This window comes from Nicotiana tabacum, chromosome 8, assembly GCF_000715075.1.
Source record: "Nicotiana tabacum cultivar K326 chromosome 8, ASM71507v2, whole genome shotgun sequence".
NCBI classification, from domain to species: domain Eukaryota; kingdom Viridiplantae; phylum Streptophyta; class Magnoliopsida; order Solanales; family Solanaceae; genus Nicotiana; species Nicotiana tabacum.
In genome coordinates, this window is record NC_134087.1 from 208,173,582 (window position 1) to 208,192,618 (window position 19,037).

The 19,037-nt window shown below is 38.3% G+C and overlaps 1 protein-coding gene across 6 annotated transcripts; it reads right to left on the minus strand.

The window, feature by feature from the left end:
- Positions 1–1,317: 1,317 nt before the first annotated feature.
- LOC107775535 (nuclear pore complex protein NUP205) lies at positions 1,318–16,914 on the minus strand. 6 transcript variants are annotated; one of them, XM_075220117.1, is made up of 7 exons: positions 16,427–16,914; positions 14,599–14,668; positions 13,442–13,503; positions 8,904–8,981; positions 2,069–2,176; positions 1,891–1,990; positions 1,318–1,596 (listed from the first exon to the last, which is right to left on the minus strand). In XM_075220117.1, the coding sequence occupies exons 5-7, from the start codon at positions 2,161–2,163 to the stop codon at positions 1,513–1,515; spliced, it is 279 nt and encodes a 92-aa protein (XP_075076218.1). In that variant the 5' UTR covers positions 2,164–2,176; positions 8,904–8,981; positions 13,442–13,503; positions 14,599–14,668; positions 16,427–16,914; the 3' UTR covers positions 1,318–1,512. The 6 variants fall into 6 exon arrangements, with proteins under 6 accessions (XP_075076218.1, XP_075076219.1, XP_075076216.1 ...); XM_075220118.1 differs by lacking the exon at positions 14,599–14,668; XM_075220115.1 differs by lacking the exon at positions 8,904–8,981 and having other exon boundaries at positions 16,427–16,913.
- Between the last annotated feature and the right edge of the window lie 2,123 nt (positions 16,915–19,037).

Consider the following 19,037-nt stretch of genomic DNA (forward strand, 5'->3'; position numbering starts at 1 on the left):
AAAAAAACAAAAAAGGAAAATGAAAAAAAACTGTAATTCCCCTACCTTTTAACCCCTCCCCATTCCCCCTTCATTTGACCCCTCCCTCTTTCTTTCCCCTTTTTGGTATTCCCACCCCCATTATTCCCGATCCCTTCACCTCCCCCAATTCCTCCTTAAGTTCTCTTCTTTTCTTTCCTTTTCTCGATTGATGTGGGACCCACAAATTACACCTTGTCATATGACGTGTAATCCTTGTCAGTGCAGTTGAGGTTCACGCTCTGATGGAGGTGTTTAAAATATGGGTTTAGATCAAGTAGAAGTGTTCAAATGAGAATATTATAATTTTATTTATCGGTTGGCAATTGGGTGCAAGTTTAAGTGACCAAGATGTCATTTTGCCTATAATATATACATAATTTGTGTATTATATATGTATAATTATTGTATAATCCATGTATATGACTGTAAAAAATAAACAATGGATATGACCGGCTATTTGTGTAAAAATCCCTATAATACAATCGATTGTACATTTGTACTACATAGCTGTAAAAAGTCGATATTGTGTATAACAGTTGTCTAATCAAACTGAAAATATATTAACTAAGAGCAAGTGTGATTATATCTGCAAAATCTGGGGGAATTGAATTCAAATACCAGCAATCTTTGAGAAATAGTTGACTTTTTCGATTACTCACTCTCGTAACCATTTTCTCCCTAACAAACACTACCTCCACCCACCAAATTTTAACCATTTTATTATGACGGTACCACCTTAAGTATTTTATTGGATCCTCCAAACACTCTTGTATTTTATTCTTTGATCTCTTACATGTAAAAACAAAAATCTCTTGAAAGATTTGACATAAAACTAAAAATAATATAATAGAGTACAAAATCAATTGAGTCACGCCATTAATACAGGAGTACCCATTTTTCCTCTAAGCTTCATCAAATATTCACCAGACAACTACATTCAGTGGCAGAGCTATGTACGGTGAATGGGTTCAATTGAATCCTTTTCACCGGAAAATTATATTGCATTTTTAGAGAAAAATAATTTTAAATATACATAAACCTTATAAAATTCCCTTTATATTAAGAAAACTTTTAGTGTATTGTTTCTCTAATCTCCTTATTCGAATTTCTGATTTCGCCACTACCTGCAACCTAGGAATCATTCACCATAATCACTAGAAAACTCGCAACACCACCGCCCAACTCCAATAAAATTACTATGTCGTCAATAATAAATTTCATACAGCATTTGGAAAATACATCATAATAATTCAATTTTAATGTGAAAAAATTTAGAACAAACAAAATAAAACTCCATTGAAATGGAAAATACTAAATTGCACATTACAGCAAGTTGTATGATATACAATATGTACAACTGATTGGAGGATTAAAAAAATTACAAGACCGATACTGGATAAAAGACGATATACAATTACATTTAAACGACATCCAAACTCATCCTAACTATGCTAAAATTTAGAAAAGAAAAAGAATGAACAAGATCTCTACTCAAACAGGTGACTTCTGAATCGATATTTCTTTCACAGAACTAGCAAATCTTCGGAACACCTTAAGGTCATGACCCGTTTTATCCTGCAGACAAATGAAGGATCAAAAATGAAATGCTAAATTCCCATAATTAAGGACAAAGAGACAATTATAACAAGCATTAGCATGCAGGTTACAAAGTTTAAATATTGCTAAACATGGCTGAACAAGAGAATTTGCACAAGCATTTTAGTCTTTTTTGAGAATCCTCAAGGGCCAATGGCGCGCGGTTCGAAACTCAATGAATAATGGGTCCGCCCTTCTACCCTTCTCCACTTAAATATCAGAATTTTATATTGTTTAGGGTGCAGGGAAGGAGAGGAGTTTTAGTTAGCATACCTCGCTTAGAAGTTCAAGCCTCTCCAAAGCTGAGATTAACTTTCCACAAAGCAAATACAAGTCGTCTTTTGCGTATGGTTTGGTGCCACATTCAAAAGAACTGCAACGCCCAATTGAAGGTAAGCAAGCAGAATTTGCATAACCATGAAAGAAAGAAAAAATGTATTAGCAACAATACCTGTCCTGAAAATGGACAAGGATAATATTCATCAGTAAAAGTAATAGTGTCATCAGTTTATTCCTATCTCTAATAATCTGGCACATCTTCACCATTGCGATATACCTCCTGGAATATAAAATGATGTGAGCAGAGGGACCAATCAAAATATTACTCTAATTAGCTTACTACAGAGATTTTATGCATGATAATTATTCACCTCTGAGCAATGTAGATCCAGTTAGCACAAGAATTGCAGGTAAGACTAAGCATACGACTGTATATCCAATATTTGACGGCAAAGAGAATTTATTTTTTGTATCAGCGTTTAATGGAATAAAAACTAACTGCAATTCCTAAGATTTGACCACCCACAGGATCTATTTTGTGTCCTGGAATTAAGGAAATTTCCAAGGAGATATTATGTACTATCATCAGTGCATCAGGGCTGGTGCGAAAGATCTGCCTTTTCTATCAGCAACCGAAAGTAAGATAGACCAAAACACATAGAGTTGGACCGATGGAGTTGTACTAATAGGAAGTTCATTGACACTCAATGAGAAACTTAAACATGAATCAGAAGGAAGCCTATTGACATTGAATGATATATACGGGAATTACAAGATAAATAGCATATTTTGCCCAAGCACAGACAGCGTTAACTCATCTAGTCCTCCAATAGAACTATAGATGACATTCCGAAATATGCATACGCTGCATCAACGAATCACTAATACCAAGTAAGCCTCTGAATCTCTCACACATTACAGCAGAAGGATGAGAAAACAAAATCTTATCCATGCTCTCCCAGTCAGTACCGACCACCCTCCAGCTAGTATTGAAAGTTCAATAATCTAGATCAGAGATCATATTACAACTGGACATGTATCTCTCCTGAAATAGTATTACATGAAGCTACATGTACCTCTTCTGAATGTTTTCAGATGACGAAATACAGCCCTTGGGAATACACATGTTAATGATTGGTGTAAATAGATGGTATCCAAAGGATTGGAGCAGTATGCTAATCACAAGCAAATGTGTCTGGATAAGACTGATAAAATTCGAATTCCTCGAGCTGATCTAAGTAGCGAAAATCATAGAGGTCTTTGTGACCATGAAAGTCTTCGCGGGTGCCATGTATTTGCAACTTCTTTAAATTGGGAAATAGTCTAAAGAGAGACCCAATACAATACCAAGGATTCCATCCGGACAGACGTTGCAAATTTTTCAAAACCAAACTTTTTTCTGTAGGCTCATGATAACGTAAGTAATTCCAGTCCAAACAGAGGACCCTTAATTGCAGAATCGCCAAACTTTCTAGTGATAATATGAAAGGAAGTTTAGAGTTCCAGGAAAGTTTAAGTATAAAAGCCTGCAGATAGTACCTATACATTTCCCTATTATGTAATCATTTTTTTTGTATAAATACAAATACTTTTTGTAATCCAAACTATACATTTCCAAAGTAAAGTGTTAAGTATTTTTTAAAAAAATTGTTTCCTGTGAAATCGTTCCAACAGTAAAAATCTGCTACAACATATAACTCTTTATAGCAAGCTGAATACAGTAACTTTGATAATAGAAAAATAACCTTCTTTAATAAGTTAAGTGTTGGGAATAAACCCCGTAAAAATAGTATTCACGGTATTAGTGATAAACGCAGAACACTAAGTTATGGTTAAATCAGCAAGAATAGAAATACAGCAATAATGACACCAAGATTTTACGTAAAACTCTTCTGAATAAGGGAAAAAAACACGGCCAAGAAGAGCAACTGAAATCACTATAGAGAGGAATTTTACACTGTGTAGTAACAAGTAAAAATACTCCTAAGACCACTACACCCTCAAAAGATATAAACACTCTTTTGTTTTTTCCACCTCACTACAATATCTCTCACATTCTATTTTTCTTTACAAACTATTTTCTTATAGTTTATGGAATACCTTGCTCTCTCTTTTCTATCTTTGTTGGTGTGTAGAAATGAGAGTTAAGGCTCTCCTTTTATAGCCAAAACATCACTCTCTAAAGCCTACAATATTTGACAATGTACACACCCTTTTTACAATTTCAACAAGGTTGGCTACCAAACCAAATCAAGTCAATAAAATTTGCTACCAAATTATACTAATTCAACAAGGTTGACTACCAAACCAAACCAAGTCAACAAAATTGGCTACCAACATTTGAATGAGATTCGATATCAATCTCCCCCTCCAGTCTCATTCATCTAGAGGAGGTAGCACTATCTTCTAGTTTGAGTGCATGCCGATAAGTTCTTTGCATAGCTCGAACTTGTCTCTTGGTACCACCTTGGTCAACATATCTGCAGGATTTTCATTCGTGTGAATCTTTTTGACTTGAAGTGATTTGTTCTCCACTTGCTCAAGAATCCAATGATATCTGACGTCAATGTGTTTTGTTCTCGCATGGTACATGGAGTTTTTGCTCAGGTCTATTGCACTCTGACTGTCATAATAGACAACATACTCCATCTATCACAATCCAAGTTCTTGAAGAAATCTCTTGAGCCATATCATCTCTTTGCCAGCTTCAGTAGCCGCAATATACTCCACTTTAGTTGTAGATAGTGCGACACACTTCTGCAACTTTGACTGCCATGATATAGCTCCCCCTGAAAAAGTAAACAAATATCCAGTAGTGGATTTTCTGTTATCAAGGTCACCTGTCATATCAGAATCTGTATAGCCCTTCAAAATTGGATTTGATCCTCCAAAACATAAGCATTCATGTGAGCTTCCTCTTAGATACCTGAGTATCCACTTTACAGCATCCCAATGCTCTTTTCCTGGATTTTCGAGAAATCTGCTAACAACACCGACTGCATGAGCAATATCTGGTCGAGTGCATACCATTGCATACATCAAACTTCCGATGGCAGAGGAATAAGGAATCTTGGCCATTCTCTCTTTTTCTTCCGTTGTTGTTGGACACATCTTCTTGCTCAACTTCAAATGACCAGGAAGGGATGTGCGAACCAACTTAGCACTTTTCATTTTGAAGCGCTCCAGTACACATTCTATGTACTTCTCCTGTGACAAGTAAAGCTTCCTTTCGTTTCTCGAACGAGTAATTCTCATGCCCAAAATCTGCTTAGCATGACCCAAGTCTTTCATTGCAAAAGACTTATACAACTGTTTCTTCAACTCGTCAATCTTAGAAGCATTCCTACCCACAATCAACATATCATCCACATATAGCAAGAGGATGATAAAATCGTCATCAGAAAATCTTTGTACAAACACACAGTGATCTGAAGAAGTCTTCTTGTAGCCTTGCTCCCCCATAACAGACTCAAATTTCTTGTACCACTGTCTCGGAGCTTGCTTCAATCCATATAGACTCTTCTTAAGTTTGCATACAAGATTTTTTTTACCTTTTGCCTTGAAGCCTTCAGGTTGTTCCATATAAATCTCCTCTTCTAAGTCACTGTGAAGAAAAGCAGTCTTCACATCCATCTACTCAATCTCCAAATCAAGACTGACAGTCAAACCAAGAACTGTCCGAATGGAGGACATTTTCACGACAGGAGAAAATATTGCGTCAAAGTCAATACATTTCCTTTGACCAAATCCCTTGACAACCAATCTAGCTTTGTATTTGCGCTTCAAAATATGTTCTTCAGCTTTAACTTTGAACACCCACTTGTTCTTTAAAGCTCTCATGCCCTTAGGCAATTTCACCAACTCATAAGTATGGTTCTCATGCAAAGATTTCATCTCATCTTGCATGGCTTCAATCCATTGATCCTTGTGCTCATCTTCTATGGCCTCCGCATAACATTCAAGTTCTCCCCGATCAGTGAGTAATACATACTCATTGGGTGAATAACGGGAGGAAGGAGTACGAGGTCTAGAAGACCTCCTGAGTGGAATATCTAACTCGTCCACAGCTTCTTGAGTAGGAGCATCTACCTCATCAACATTAGCATTGTTATCACTATCACCATCAATATGCTGATATGGAATATGATTCTGGGCATCACCATTATCATTGAGCCCACCAACATCATCCGCATTTGTATGAAGAACTTGATCAAGATTAACTAAACCTTCAGAACTTAGATATTTTAGCTTCTCCGCTTTGTTAATATCTTCAATGGTTTGATCCTCCCTAAAGATAACATCACGGCTTCTCACGACCTTCTTCTCAATTGGATCATATAGCCTATAACCAAACTCATCAAGGCCATAACCAATGAAGATGCACTGCCTTCTCTTGGCAGTTAATTTTGACCTCTCATCTTTAGGCACATGTACAAAAGCTTTGCAACCAAACATTTTCAAGTGGTCATAGGAAACATCCTTGTCATACAAAACTCTGTTTGGAACATCACTTTGCAAAGCAACCGCAGTGGATAGATTAATAACATGTGCGGCGGTCAACAAAGCCTCACCCCAAAAGGAATTCGGCAACTTTGCTTCAGAAAGCAAACATCTGACTCTTTCCATCAAGGTCCTATTCATCCTTTCTGCTAAACCATTAAGTTGAGGAGTCCTAGGAGGAGTCTTCTGGTGTTTGATACCCTGTTGTTTGCAATATTCGTCAAACGGTCCACAATATTCACCACCGTTATCAGTACGAATACACTTCAGCTTCTTTCCAGTTTCTCTTTCAACTGAAGCCTGAAAATGCTTAAAGACACCCAACACTTGGTCTTTAGTCTTCAAGATGTAGACCCAAAGTTTCCTTAAACAATCATCAATAAAGGTAGCAAAATAAAGTGCACCACCCAAAGTTCTTGTCTTCATTGGACCACATAAATCTGAATGCACCAACTCAAGCAATTCTGTCTTTCTTGAAGGAGGATGAGACTGGAAAGAAACTCTTTTTTGTTTTCCAGCCAAGCAGTGCTCACATTTTTCTAATTTTGCACTTTCAAAATTTGACAACAATTTCTTCTTGGCCAGAACATTTAGTCCTTTCTCGCTAATGTGGCTAAGCCTCTTATGCCATAACGTTGAAGAGTTATGGCTCTCAACGGCATTCACCGTATCAACATAGGTAGAAGCCGTAGTCTAGTATAGACCACGACGCTTTTCCCCACGAGCCACAATTATGGAGCCCTTAGTTTGCTTCCACTTTCCAGCACCATTGGTACTGACATATCCCTCATCATCCAAAACACCAAAAGAGATCAAGTGCAAATGAACATCAGGTGCATGATTTACATTGTTTAAAACTAGTTTAGTTCCAATGCTAGTTTCCAAACAAATCGTTCCAACACCAGCCACCCTAGATACAGTCTCATTACCCATACTCAAAGTTCCAAAGTCACCCTGAGTATAGGATGAAAAAAACTCCTTCCTTGATGTCACATGAGATGCGGCACCACTGTCCACAACCCAGCTTGACTCATCACAAGCAATATTTATCAGATCTGCATCAAGCACTATAACAAGATCTTCTGTAGTGACGGTGGCCACATGATTGTCATCTTCTTTCTTGTCTTCCTTGTCTCTATTCTCTTTTTTCAAAATCCGGCAGAACTTCTTTGTGTGCCCTTTCTTCCCGCAATGATAGCACTTAATATCTTTAAGTCTGCTTCTGGATTTGCTTCTATTTTGTTCTCTATTTTGAGAACTCCAATTCTTGCTTCTCCCTCTAGAGTCAGTCACCAAGACATCTGATGAGGAGGAACCCTGAGATTTTCTTCTCATCTCTTCATTTAAAAGGCTGCTCTTGGCAAGATCCATTGATATCACACCATCCAGAGCAGAATTTGATAATGAAGTTTTAAGAATTTTCCAAGAATCTGGTAGGGAACCAAGTAGAAACAGGCCTTGAATTTCTTCATCAAATTTAATGCTCATAGCAGATAACTGGTTCATGATCCCCTGAAAATTATTCAAATGATCTGTCATCGTGGAACCATCATGGTATTTTAAACCCAACATCTACTTTATCAGAAACATCTTGTTGTTTCCAGTTTTCCGAGCATACAAACTTTCAAGGTGCTCTCATAGGGTCCGAGCATGTGTCTCCCCAGAAATATGGTTCAAAACAATATCGTCAACCCACTGTCTAATAAAGCCGCAAACCTACCTGTGTAACAAATTCCACTCTTCATCTGATTTATTATCAGGCTTTATAATGGCGAAAACAAGTTGATGAAAATTCTTGACATAGAGTAATTTTCCATTTTGCCCTTCCAAATGACATAATTTGTGCCATTTAAAGTAACTATTCTACTAGTGTTGGCTTCCATCGTTTATCACAAATACAAATACTATTTATTATGAGACCAAAGTACTCGGGCTGCTGCGCAGTAGAAGGTGAAGCACGTGTTCTCGCCATCTGCGAAAGAACAGAGTAGAACGGCAATCAGTATTGAGAAACAGAATCGCACGACAAGAAAGAACAAGGTGAAATTTTTTCCTAACTCTGTAGCCTCTGGGGATAAATACAGACGTCTCCGTATCGATCCCTCAGACTCTACTGAGTTTGTCCGCGAGTTGTGAGACCTACGCAACCTAGAGCTCTGATACCAACTTGTCACGACCCGGATTTCCCCACCATCGAGAGTCGTGATGGCGCCTACTAATGGAGCTAGGGCAGCCAAACTTTAAACATTCTCTGATAACTTCTCAACAATAACCATATACGAAAGCAATTAAATAAAAAAAACGAAAGACTTTAAGTTTATAAAACTGAAATTCAAATCCGGAAGTTTAAGACAAATCTCTACCTAAAATCTGGTGTCACTAACTCACGAACTGCTAAAGAGTGCTACAAACAAGTCTGAATGGAAATACAAAATATCTGTCTCGGTACAATAAAGACAAACTAAACATGGAGAAGGACTTCGGCCTGCGAACGTCAACTAGGCTACCTTGAAGTCTTTGGACTGAAGTCAGCTCTCGATCAATACGCTACTGTTGCGGTCCTAAAGCTGCTCCGGTACCGTAATCTGTGCAAAAAGCACAGAAGTGCAACATCAGCACAACCGACCCCATGTGCTGGTAAGTGCATGGCCTAACCCCAGCGAGGTAGTGACGAGGCTAGGACCAGACTCCAGATAAACCTGTGCAGATATATAATATATTGCGGAAAATAAACATGAATAAGCAGTTTAAAATGGAAGGGGTACATGCTTCGGGGAAACATATCAAGACCAACAAAAGAAACTTATTAAAATATGAAAGGACAGCTCAATATCTACAACGATACAATAACAATATTGTTGTGGCGCGCAACCCGATCCCTTATCATTTAACATTGTTGCGTCGTGCAACCCGATCCACATATATATAGCTGTTGCGGCGCGCAACCCGATCCAATATAATATCTGTTGTGGCGTGCAACCCGATCCGATATATATATCGATCCAATATATATATAGCAGTTGCGGCGTGCAACCCGATCCAATTCATTATCTTGTGGTAGGCCTACCACCCGCTCCCATTTCATCATATCTTTTGGTAGGCGTACCACCCGCTCCCATTTTCATTATCTTGTGGTAGGCGTACCACCCACTCCCATTTCATTATCTTGTGGTAGGCGTACCACCCGCTCCCATTTCATTATCTTGTGGTAGGCGTACCACCCGCTCCCATTTTAGTTCATCAATATCGTCAATGAAAACAATCACGAACAAATCCAAATAGGGAACATAAGGAATATACTAACTTCCCGGCAAGGGAGAAACAGCTATAACCAAACTTGTTACCACCTAACTACCTCAGCTACATCTAGACTTGTTACAACACCTAACTACCTCAGCTATATCTAAACTTGTTACAACACCTAACTACCTCAGCTATAACCAAACTCGTTACAACATCTAACTACTTCAGCTATAACTAAACTTATTACAACACCTAACACAAAGAATCATCAACCTAAGCATCCGTAATATCAAATAAGAACACAATGCAAGGGAACCACAACTCAACAATAGCCCGGCAAGGGTGCAACGTGATAATCTCTTCCCTTTCTCACTTTTACTTCACAACCCCCTTCACCGCTCGAGCCAATACTCTAGAGTTTCAATTATCACTTATACTTTCACAATTCATTACACAACTGGAGTCAACGCTCCTCAATGTTCATAGGTCACAATTCTTTCCACAACTTTACACAACAAAAATAGAAATCTTCATCAAGGCATGAATAATACAACAAAATCATGGAAATCACAATATAAGACTCACAGTCATGTTTGACACCAACGTATAGATACTCGTCACCTTGCCTATACGTCGTACTCAACAAGAAGCAAGTAGCAACTATGACTCAACTCCTAATCCCTCAAGCTAAGGTTAGACCGAACACTTACCTCGAATGCTCCAACTCAAGTCTCGATTATAGCTTTACCTCTCGAATTCACCACCCAACCGCTCAAATCTAGTCACAAATTACTTGAATGCATTAATAATTACTATTGGACCTAACCCCAATGCATAAAAATAGTTTTTACAAGGTTTTTCCCAAAAAGGTCAAAAATACCCTCGGACCCACGTGGTCGAAACTCGAGGTTCGGACCAAAATCCGGTTACCCATTCTCCCACGAATCCAAATATATGTTTTGTTTTAAAAATGGACCCCAAATTGAGGTCCAACTTCTCAATTTGTAGAAAACCTAGGTTCTACCTAAAACACCCAATTTCCCCATGAAAATCTTTGATTTGAAGTTGAAATCATGTTAAAAGATGTTAAGAAGTGAAGAAATTAAGTTAGAAATCACTTACCAATGGTTTTGGAGAAGAAAAGTTGTTTGGAAAATCGCCTCTTATGTTTTGGGTTTTTGAAAAGTGGAAAAATGACTGAAAATCCCGAATATATATACTTTTGCTGGGGGCTGGCGCGGACCGCGCAGAAATGTACTGCGACCGCGCCGAGGGAGGGAAGAAGTGGGCTTTCTCTGAACCCACCCAGCGCGGACCGCACTGATTTGGTGTGCGGCCGCGCTGGTCGACCCTCTGAACCCCACCACGCGAACCGTACAGAAAAGCACCGCGGCCGCGTGGCTGCCAGCGCGGACCGCGCGGAAATGACCGTGGCCGCATTGGGGCCTGCAACATCTGAACCTGCATTTTTAAGTCTAAGACCTCCCGGGCCCCACTCAAAACTTACCCGAGCCCTCGAGGCTCCAAACCAAACATTCATATTATCTCGAAGACACGTTACAGACTTACTCGTGCGATCAAATCGCCAAAATAACATCATATACATAGAATCAAGCCTCAAAACTCATTATTTTCTTTCAACATTCATAAAATTCAAATTCCCCATTTAAGTCCGAAACACGTCATATGACGTCCATTTTTAGCCAAACTTTACAGATAGTGCTTAAAACATATTTAAGACTCGTACCGGGCGTCGGAACCAAAATACGAGCCCGATACCATAGTATTCTGATCAATTTTCTTCTTCATTTTCCTTAATACATTTCAGGAAACAATTTCACACAAAAATTCATTTCTCGGGCTTGGGTACCTCGGAATTTGATTCCGGGCACACGCCCAAGTCCCATATTTTTCAACGGACCCTCCGGGACTGTCGAATCACAGGTCCGGGTCCGTTTACCCAAAATGTTGACCGAAGTCAATATTATGCATATTAATATCAAAATTCATCAAATTTCTCACATAATTCGCATATTTCAACATAAAAGCTTTCCGGTTACGCGCCTAGACTGCGCACGCAAATCGAGGCAATTAAAAGCGAGGTTTTCAAGGCCTCGGAAGCACAGAACAAGGAAGAATTACGGTGATGACCCTTTGGGTCGTCACAAACGCATACTATTCTTAAAAATTATTTACAACAAAGACAACATCATCACAACAATCTTAGCCTCAAAAACCGACTCAATGTCACAATGCACGCTTGGCTTGAACACCCAACGTCATAGAGAAGTCTAATAACGTTACCTATCCCTCGTGAGACCATGTGTCCTCACAACAAGAACAAGAGAGCGAGTTCAATCCACACAGTCGAATCTCATGATCAAATATATTTTAATGACTCATGTATATCAAAGAAAATCGCTCACTCTCACAAAGAAGTCACATGCATGCAATTCGTACCACACTTAATGTAAATCTCTACTAATATAGGCTCAGTCCATCTAAAATCAATTAGGACATTTTCATGGTTGTAATGTGGGCTAAGGGATGGGTAGGATATATTTTAGGAACAGTGACTCAACCTCCTAAGCACTTTAACACATCACATGATAACTTAAGCGCAAATTCCTCAGTCCACTTTAATTTCACAACTACAATCACCCCAATAATGTTCCTCTTTCATTAAGCACTACTTTAATTTATATCCCACCAGCAAGAACAAGACATTTATTCATCTGCATTTTTTTCTTTTTCTCCTTTTTTTTTTTGCAATTTCCACTAGTGGCATATTCTTTTACAAAACAAGTGCACATTTCTTCCTTTCATTGGTTCCACTCAAAAGTCATTCCACACTTAGTCCCTTCTTACCTCTTTTAGCACTCATTTTACAATTAAAGTGCTTTAAGAGGCAAAAAGATCAAAATAATATTAATTAAGAACAAAAAGGGTATAGGCTTGTAATGTGGGTGCCAAATAAAAGTCTATAGGCTCAAAAAGGTTAATTAGGGATAGATTTTATTTGTGATAAGAAATTAAGCTTAAAAAAACATGTCAAAGAAAGCTTAAAATCATTTTTCAAACAGAGCATTACCTAAAATTTCGCTTCAACTCACATACCGGGCAAGTTCTAGACACAAGTACAAAAATATGGACTACATAAAAACCTCACCGTACATGGCACATGACTCACTAGGGACAATCCCATTCCGACTCTCAACAAATTTAAGTATTCACAAATCCACGAGATACTAAGTATTGAGCATAAAGTGGCATAAGTCAAGTAAATGAGACATAGGCGTCACAAAACATGCTATCCAACTAAGCAAAGCATCATCAATAATTTTTAGCATATGGGGAAGATACTACGCATGCCAAAGCCTAAATATGCTATTATTAAACAAGTCAAGGGCGTCTAGGAGACTCATCTTTCTTCCTCCATTTTTACTAAGTCTGTCACGACCCCGGTTCGTCCTCCGTGAACCATCGTGACGGCACCAAGTTTCTACGACTAGGTAAGCCTAATTTGCGGAAGAAAAACCAAAATTTGCGGTGATAAACAATTTAAAAAGGAAATAAAGTAATCATAGTATTGAAATGTGTCGCTCGGCATACACCATGTTTAACTCTCAATACCAAACATAAATCCAAGACCCGGAAACCCATGAATCACAAGCTAAGAAAAGAAATACTACATAGCTCTAACTCCGGAATTTCTAATAAAGAACAGAAAAGTACAGAAGGGCTAAATACTAAAGGCATGAATAGAAAGAGACTCCTTGGTCTGCGGACGGAGCAGATGTACCTCGGAGTCTCTAAGCAGTCGCCTCCCTCAACGATAGTAGGCCTGATCAGCGGTACCTGGATCTGCACATGAAAAACATGCACAGAAAGGGCATGAGTACACCACAACGATACTCAGTAAATGCCAAGCCTAACCTCGGTTGGGTAGTGACGAGGAAGGTCAGGCCCCTACTAAGGTTAAATAAAATATAAGGATTAACAATATAGGACTGAACAGTATAAATAAGTATAGTAGTACAATAACACAGGATGAACAGAACAACAACAACTATACAGGACAAGGTAAACATGGAAAGGAAATATAGCTCAGCACCGACAATAACAATCGTGGGTCTCCCAGGATACCGTCCTATAGTCCCATCTTTACATATCCAGTGAATCTTCCGGGATACCGTCCCGTAGTCCATCATATATATATATATATATATATATATATATATGTCCGAAGGATCTCCCGGGATACTGTCCCGTAGTCCAACTCATAGTGCGCGAGGATCTACCGAAATCCCGTTCCGTAGTCCCAAATGTAAATACCCAGTACTGGGGAAAATCTACCGGGTGCATTCCCGTAGTTCCATATAACTGTGCAGAGGGACCTACCGGTAATCTAACCTGTAGTCCCAAAGTAAATATGCAGGGGATCTACCGGGAATCTAACCCGTAGTCCCAAAGTAAGCGTGCAGGGGGATCTACCGGGAATCTAACCCGTAGTCCCAAAGTAAGTGTGCAGAGGATCTACCGGGAATCTAACCCGTAGTCCCAAAGTAAACAGACAAGGGGGGAGCTACCGGAATCCCACATCCGTAGTCCCAAAATAATTACACAACAATAGTAGGAAGATATACAGAAATGGCAAGATTTCATATTAAGGCAACAAGAGATTCTAGCCTAGCATGCTGCACAAAATTAAGTAAGGCAGGTTAAATCAAATAAAGCAAATTAAGTCACTTAGATATGCTTTCCTAAGCCAACAACAGGCTTAATAGTGCAAGAAATAGAAACAGGAAAGGAAACATACTAGCAATTACTTAAGAAAATTGGATTTCCAATAATTAGCACAAGTACGCCCTCGTCACCTCATGTACAAGGCATTTCAATTACCAAATATACCAGTCCTAAGGGGAAGATCCCCCACACAAGGTTAGACAAGCCACTTACCTCTAACCGGTTCAAAATTAACTTGAAATCACGCTCTTGCCATGAGTACTCGACTCCAAATGGCCCAAATCTATTCAATTCAATTTCACAATGTAAATAACACTTAAGCAACTGATTCTACAATTAAATTCTAAGCTAATATGCAAAATTATGTAAAATGACCAAAAAGCCCCTCAGGCCCACATCTCAAAATCAGGTGAAATTTACATTTTCAGAAACCTCGTACTCTCACAAGTCCATACATAACAAGAACACTGAAATCGGAGTCCAAATGACCCCTCTGTCACACCTCCTTTTTCACACCCGAAATGGGGTATAAGGGAGTTTTTCCAATTTAAGTGACAATCGAAATGAGATTATTTATATTAAATTCAGAGTCGCCACTTGGGATAATTTATGGTGTCCCAAGTCACCGATTTAAAATCCCGAATCGAGGAAAGATTGACTCTGTTATTCAGTCCGCGAACACAGAAATCCAGGTAAGGAATTCTGTTAACCCGGGAGAAGGTGTTAGACATTCCCAAATTCCGTGGTTCTAGCACGGTCGCTCAACTGTTATATTTGGCCTATTTACTTGATTTTAATACATGTTTTAGCCTATGGTGCAATTTTAACTTTAAAAACCGCTTTTATTTATTATTTTTAGAAAGATTCAACGTCATCTAAAACACGCCTTGAACCACGTCACATAAATGCACCTGCGGTCCACGACACATTTTATTTAACATTGTTGGGATTTGAATTTGGGTCACATAAATGCACACCCGAGTTTAGAAAGGTTATTTTTAAAATAGCGCGCCTGAGGCAACTACGCACCTTCAATCTTTACGAGGGCCATGGAAAATTCAACTAAATGGCGCACCTCGATTTCTAAGGATTAAAATTATTTAAGTGAGGGCCGTGCATTTTGATATTTTGTTCGGCACGGCACACCTCGATTCCAATTTTTAAAGAGAATGTAAAACTAAGCTTTTGAGAGCCATAAACTATGTCTTGCTATCTACTAGGGCTCAACTCAACTATTAACAAAATCTAATTAATAACAATAGATGAATAGGGATTTCACCCTCTTGCTTTTAAATCCAACGTTTACGCTAATTTAACAAAAAGCAAAGTTGTATTGAAGAAAGAAAACATATTTGGCTATTTAAAGAAAAATGGCTCGTGTCATATCCAACAATAAAACCAAAGGTCGAAATGGACAGGCCCAACACGAGAGGCCTGCGTTTCAGCTTCGTGCAGCCTCATGGCCCAAATTATTTATTTCCATTCTGAAAAATTACTATATGGGCCTATAAGAAATTAATTCTCACCACAAAATTATAATCCAATTTTCCTACCTAACATGTACGGATTCAACAACCAAGTAAATCGACCAATTCAACCAAGCCAACCTTTCATTAATTTATTAATCACTCTCACTATTCCAATATACTAAACTAATAACGAAAAGACAAAAGACCAAACACATTCATTACAAAATTTCTCGCAGTGAACCATCGAAACACAAGAGATGAAAAAGTATAATTTAAAACAACCATTTAGCATGTTAGTTCAGAATAAACAATGATAGGCATACATCGAAAATTTAGCATGAGATTTAAGAATAATATTATATCCCAGCAACTCAAAACCAGTTCATTTTTCATGTTCCAAATTGAAAAGGCAGTGATTCAAACATAGCAATTGCGCAATTGAGAATAAATTAATACACAAAAGATAATATCAACCATGACAGCATTTCGTGAAGTAGTTCAACAAGCAGCAAATTTAAGAAAGACAGATAAATATATATAAAATAAATTACTGGAAGGAAGAGAAATTGGACCTCAATATAGCTGAAATTTGATCGTTTCACTGCTTTGAACTCAAAAATATGACGAATCGCGGACGGAAACTCGAATCGGCACCAGAAAGAGATTTGGGAGAAGAGAGGTCATTTCACCGGCGAAATACTGAAAGCTTTTGAGATCGAAAGATAAGAGGTTAAGTTTTTCCGGTGAAGACTAAAGAAGAGGAGTGAATGAGAATCAAAAGCATTGGCTACAATTGCCAAATGGTGACGGTCGTTGGATAGCTTAGAGCCAAACATTTATCATTCCACTTTTCTCCATGTAATTAAGCAATGAACAATTTGAACGGAGAACAGGAGAAATTCGGCCGCTTTTGGGTGAAATTTCAGAACAAAAACACAATCTGCCTTCTCGTCCATTTTTATCTCTCGCGGCTATTGCTTCTTTTCTTTTCGGCGTCCGTTCCCTCTGTGCGTTGAACGGCGGGGAACTCGCTAGGTCTCTCTTTTTATGTAGGGATTAGGTACTGTTATACAAGGGTGGTAGGGATTAGGTTGGGGCATGGGAGCTTGGTAATTATGGATTAGGTCCAAAAATTAGGCCTAAAGATGGGTTGCTCGAGCACAAGTTTTATTCTTTCCTCGCGAACGAGATTAAAAGACGATCTCATTTATTAATTAATCTTACTTAAATAAAATAAATGTTAAAATAAGAGTGACCGTTAAAATAAACTATTTTTTTTTTGGTATTTTCAAAATTAAAAATGACTACAAAATATTAGTGGAACAATTTTTGTAATTTTGATTTTTCTTATAATAAAATAAAGTAAAAAAGTAAAAATGAGTTGAAATAATTATATTAGGCCTAAAATAAATATTTACGTGCTAAAATATGAAAAATCTTGGGGAGGGTCAAAAATCACATGTCTACACCCTCAAATCCTCATTTAAAGGCCTCTTAAACTCAAGCTCTAATTAACCATTTTTCTCAAATTTCTCACCACCAATTGGGTCTTTAATCATATAAAAATTAGTTATGAAGTCAAGGATATTACCTCCAAGCGATTTCCCTTTGTTTTCCTCAAGAATCTCTCTCAAAGGCTTCAAAAACGATTAGAAATGGTGGAAATAAACTCCCAAGTCGTGGAACCTCTTTTAAAATAATGCCCAGTAGTTTCCGCATCTGCAGTCCTTGGACCGCATCTGCGGTCCCGCTTCTGTGGAACAAATGTCGCATCTGCGACTTCTCCACTTAAGGCCAGATTCCGTATCTGCGGCCCTTTACCCGCACGTGCGGTACCGCTTCTGTGGAAAATATCCCGCATCTGTGGTTCCTGGAGAGATGGCCAATTTTCGCTTCTGCGGTCCCCAAACCGCAGATGCGAAAATACTAGAAGGCCAGCTGCTGCCCAACTTCAACTCCAAAATTTTCTCCGTTAACCATCTGGATTCATCCCGAGGCCCCCGGGACCTCAACCAAAGGCATCAACATATCATAAAACCTTATTCAAACTTGTACAAATCTTCAAAATACTTCAAACAACATCAAAGAAACCAAAACACATCGGATTCATGCCTAAGTTTCAAAAATCTTTCGAATTCCGTTTTTATCAAAAACTCAACCAAAACACGTCCGAATGACCTGAAAATTTGCACACACATCCCAAATGACATAACGAAACTACAGCAACTTCCGACCCTTGGATCAAAATCTCACTATCGAACCGGAAACTTTCAAAATTCAACTTTCGGCATTTCAAGCCTAAATTAGCTACGGACCTCCAAAACAAAATCTGAACACGCTCCTAACCCCAAAATCACCCAACAGAGCTAACGGAACCACCGAATTTCCATTCTGAGGCCGTCTGCACATTGTTCCGACTATGGTCACTTTTCCAGCACTTAAGCTCTCATTTAAGGACTAAGTATTCCAAAACTCCCCGAAACACAAAATCGAACATCCCGGCAAATCACATTAGAAGAAGTAAACTTGGGGAAAGCAGTTAATAGGGGATCGGGGCGTTAATTCTTCAGACGACCGACCGGGTCATCACAAAGTCCTACTCTAAGAAAAGGTAAAAGAAAAGAAAAAAATATTACCCGGTTCAAACTACATCCCATGGAAAAGAACCGAGGCACAAAGCAAAACCATGCGGGATTATTACTACCTAAAGAAAGCTAAAAGACATATTTTTAGATTTTTATAGTTTTCAAAATTGTTTTTTGGTTAGACTTTAATCCCTCAAGAAAACTGTCTAGGAAATTCATCGTCGGAAAAAGTCTATTTTTTTTGTTTGATTTTTCTGATTTTTATTTTTATTTTTTAATTAAGCTGCCAAAACTACAATTACTATACTATACCCTTAATTCTACTAACTATGAAAATAAAATCAAGAGGCTAGATAACAATTAAAAGATAAGAAACTAATAGTATACTAATATAATACTATACAAACTACAAAGAATCTTCTACCCCACACTTAAAAGAGTGTAGTGTCCCCAATGCACAAATAAAATAAAAATAACAACGGTGAACAAGAAACTCCCTGAAAGGCTAAATGTTGGGGAAATAGCATCTCACGAGATACTCAGACTTCTCCAAATGATAGTCCTTTGTGCGGGTACCTCACACTAGTTCCAACCGACT